Source organism: Otolemur garnettii, unplaced genomic scaffold (assembly GCF_000181295.1).
Source record: "Otolemur garnettii isolate 467f Iridium unplaced genomic scaffold, OtoGar3 scaffold00139, whole genome shotgun sequence".
NCBI lineage: Eukaryota > Metazoa > Chordata > Mammalia > Primates > Galagidae > Otolemur > Otolemur garnettii.
In genome coordinates, this window is record NW_003852534.1 from 2,591,123 (window position 1) to 2,595,508 (window position 4,386).

Genomic DNA, 4,386 nt, shown 5'->3' on the forward strand with positions numbered 1-4,386 from the left:
GCGAGTGGGTCAGCACTCAACAGAACGCCTCCCCTCTGCGAGTGGGTCAGCACTCAACAGAACGCCTCCCCTCTGCGAGTGGGTCAGCACTCAACAGAACGCCTCCCCTCTGCAAGTGGGTCAGCACTCAACAGAACGCCTCCCCTCTGCAAGTGGGTCAGCACTCGACAGAACGCAGCCCCTCCGCGAGTGGGTCAGCACTGAACAGAACGCAGCCCCTCCGCAAGTGGGCCAGGCTCCTTACCTTTTCTTCATAGTTCGGCAGTTTATCTTTGGTTATGGTTATTATGTCCATCCAGGAGTAGTTTCTCTCTCTGCGAATCTTTTCTAATTCTGGATCATTCTCGTATTTGTCAGCATCCAGCTAAAAGAGTTGAAACAACAACAAGGAGATCACGTTAATACAAGATGGGGAAACAATCTCCTTCTGGCCTCCAGTGTGACCCTGCCGCAACTTTATCGTGTATTCCTTTGCCGACCCTAAATTAATCCTCCACCTCTACGCCTAACTGCTTTCAGTGGACTTCACGTTCTCCAACACCATTACAAACAACCTTCTGCTGAGTTCTGCCTCCCTTCTCTGCAACAGACCATCCTGGGGACGCCCTCTCACATGTTGAGGTGACGCTCTCTTTGCCTCTGGCGTGTCCAGCCTGTCCAGAGGTCCCTCTCCATATCCTGTTTCTCCCACTCAGTGAGTCCCACTGATCTTCTATGTCTTTGGTCAACTTGTTTCCTGGACCAAAGCGTCTTAGGCGCTCACAGCCCTGATACTCAAATTCCTTAGGCTGGAATGAGAGGCCATCTCGGATCAGGCCCCAGTTGACTTTTCTACTTCTATCAGTCCCCATTCCCCTACTTTTAAAGAAATCTGCATTGTAAACCACGATTCACTACTCTCGAAAATACTCGACACCTTATATTCCCACATCCTTACATGCAACAGTTTTCTGCGGCTAAAATACCCACGCACCATTTCCCTTTGTTACCGTCCTTTCTGTCCTGCAAGTTCAATGTTAACGCTGCTTTCTTCATGGAGCATATCCCTAGAGAGGTCACCAGAACTCCTACTTAGAACCACCAGCAATGAATTCAGCATATGGATTCAGACCTTATGTTTTACAATAAAATACATTTTATCACCACTACCGAACAACCAACTCCAGAGAATTATGTCACAGCACTAATCGCCAATACATTATTTTCTACAAAGATGACTGGAAAAAAATTAGAAATCAACTGCATGCCATGTGCAGTGCTATTTGCTATGATCTAAGTGTGTCTGCCCCCCACCCACCCCATTCACACAATGAAACTTAACACCAAGGGGATAGTGTTTACAGGGCCCAGCAGACCCAACCCAACTGAAAGAGAGTGACCCATGCAAAATGCCACATAATCTAATCAAAGCTTTAAGGCAATGGGTAGATCCCCAAACAGACCAATTTCTCCTAAACAGGAGATTCCAATCTACCTGAGCCAGCATAATATAAGTCCTTATAAAAAAAAAAAGCAACCTGAAGTAACTTGATGTTAACCAACCAGCGTTTTTCCTATTCTATGTTTTTTGTTGTTGGTTCTTTGTTCCTACCCTACCAAACTCACCGTTCTGCTATTACCCAGCAGATCTCTCATTTTATTGTATACAACAGAGGCTACCCAGATTCATGAATTGAGAATAAAAGCACATTAGATCTTTAACTAAATTTGTTGTAATTTTGTCTTTTGGCACCACTGAGCCAGGTTATTAAGCAAACATTCAAAAATACACAGGACACTAAAACCACAGAGTATACAATTTGATAGCCCTCTGATGCATTCAGAGCAGAAGGGGAAGGTAGGAGAAACTGGGTTTAACCTCATGAAACCCAAAAGATGCCTTTAAAATAAATCTTATTATGCTCTTTGGTTGTAGTTAGGACCGTGGTTCTCAACCTGTGGGTCGCAACCAATGAAAACACATCCTGCATATCAGATATTTACATTACAATTCTTAACAGTAGCAAAATTAGTTATGAAGTAGCAACAAAAATAATTTTATGGTTGGGGGTCACCCAATGTGAAGAACTGTATTAAAGGGTCACAGCATTAGGAAGGCTGAGAACCACTGAGTTAGAAGGTCACCTGTACTGTCATTCCTGCTCTTAAGCTGTCAAGCAATGACACTCCTCAAGTGTGTTAATTTGAACTGACTGGTTTTTGGATTACAGACAAATCAACTTTATTATAAATCAAAACTTATTTTTCTCGAATAGAAATTATAAATCACTTGACAGCTTTGAAGATGGTACCTTCCAGTAGGTTAGATAAATCTTAGCCCAAGAAAAGACAAAATACCTATGTAAAAATTAACATGCTCGCCCTTTCAGACTTAGGATCTGGTGTGCCAGAGGGGAACCCTTCACTCCACAAGACGCCCCACGGAGACTATCACACACACACACACACACACACACACACCCCCTCATCTAAGCGGGACCAGATAACCTCTAAAGTTGTTAAGCTGGAGTTCGATTCTCTCCCACGGAAAAAACACGTGTGGATCAGGGTAAGCCTGTGTTTACATTTCGAGAGAGCTCCAAGTCTGAGGCCTCCCTCACCTGGCCCTGTCCCCTAAACCTGTTTTCTCACAACTGTTCAAAAATAAATACGGTAGGGCAGCGCCTGTGGCTGAAAGGAGTAGGGCGCGGGCCCCATATACTGGAGGTGGTGGGTTCAAACCCAGTCCCCGCCAAAAAAATAAATAAATAAAAATAAGAATGGCCCCAGGTCAAGTAAACAATGGAAGGATTACAGGCGGAGGACAGGGCTCAGGGCGGCGGGTACAGCGGCTGCTTCAATATGCTCAGAACTCCGCCCCGCCCCGCCCGGGCCGCCCCCAGGAGGAACGACAGCCACCCAGCCTGCCTGGGCCTAGCGCCCTCTCCTCCCAGGAGACCCCCCAGACACCGTCCTAGTGGGCGTACCCAGCTCCTGCCCGCCAGAACGGAAACTCCGGGGTCCATAAACGAGGGACACCAGGACCCCGCGACCTCCAAGCCCACCACGCAGCCGTGCCCTACCAGCGCCGGAGGCTCGAAGCTGAGCATGCGCTGGACGCCGGGCAGCCGACCCTTTAGCCAACTATTGCGCGTGCGCAGCACAGCCAGCCACGGGAGCAGGCCCCCGACCCCCCGGCCTCCCCGCTGAGCTTGTGCAGCACACCCCGCCCCGGCAGCCGGGCCCAGACCCCTAAGCGCCGCCGCTGAGCAGACGCAGCATCCGCACGGGCGCCAAGGCCGCGGCGCCCGCTGGAGCAGTGTCGGGTGTGCGCGAGGGCCCCGCACCTTCCAGTAGAGCACCCCGAGCCGGCGCAGCTGCTCCAGGCCCACCGGGCGGCCGGGTTCAGGACGATGGGGCCGCCTGGGATCGTCGGGGCTCTCGTCCATGTACCAGGCCTGCACCATAGTGGTCGCGCCGGGGCACTCTAGCGCCCGGAATCGGGCGAAGGGGCGTCCTTTATATGCGGAGCAGACCCGCCCCCCTCGTGACTGGACGGAGGGCGGCCCAGCAGGCAGGCTCTTCCCGGGAGGTTGTCGGCGGGTGGGGCGAGGCCGGTGGAGGCGCGGGACCCGGCGCCTTGTTCCCTCTGCTCCGGGCGCCGGGGCCGGCCACTCCGCCGCGAGATAGGGGGCGTGGGGAACTGCCCGGCACCCCGAGCCGTGCCCGCCCTGTGGGAGATGGTGCGCTGTTCCGCAGCCCCCCACGTGGGGCTGCCCGACCCTGGCCCGGCACCCCGAGCCGTGCCCGCTCTGTGGGAGATGGTGCGCTGTTCCGCAGCCCCCCGCGTGGGGCTGCCCGACCCTGGCCCGGCACCCCGAGCCGTGCCCGCGCTGTGGGAGATGGTGCGCTGTTCCGCAGACCGCCGCGTGGGGCTGCCCGGCCGGCGTTGCTGGCCGGCGCGGGTGAGGGTCAGCCCTGCGGCGCCGCTCAGATGCCTGCGGTGTGTGGCCCTGCCGTCCCCTTGGAGTTAAGAACAACCTCTAAGACAGACGAGATTAAACAACATATTTTACAGGAAGAAAAGTGTCCACTGAAGAAATGACGAGGGTCATAAATTTAGAGAGATTTCCTGACAGACTGGGGAGCAGGGCCTCGTGCAGAAGGCGACAGGCGGGTGGCCAAACGTGTATTATGTGTGACAGGCTGCAGCAGGAACCATGAATATTTATGAACATGTGCTGTTGATCTTCATGCCCCTCCATGATGTCCGCGTTCGGAATGTCAGCTGTACCATTTTCCTAGGGTGGAGTTTCCAGTCCTCCGTTGTCGCGAAGGTGAAGCAGAGGACACAGGAACCTTTTCTGTGCAGCCTCGATGGACAGGTCAGAACCACCTCATGGTTGG

General features: G+C 52.9%; 1 protein-coding gene across 1 annotated transcript in view; it reads right to left on the reverse strand.

Moving 5' to 3' along the window:
• Window positions 1–3,460, reverse strand: part of ADI1 (acireductone dioxygenase 1) — an 8,730-nt gene extending 5,270 nt beyond the window's left edge. Inside the window, exons 1-2 of the mRNA XM_003798559.3 lie at window positions 3,327–3,460; window positions 245–364 (exon numbers count right to left, since the gene is read on the reverse strand). Of these exons, the coding sequence (XP_003798607.1) occupies window positions 245–364; window positions 3,327–3,446 (240 nt within the window). The 5' untranslated portion in view covers window positions 3,447–3,460. The remainder of the gene's footprint in view (window positions 1–244; window positions 365–3,326) is intronic.
• Between the last annotated feature and the right edge of the window lie 926 nt (window positions 3,461–4,386).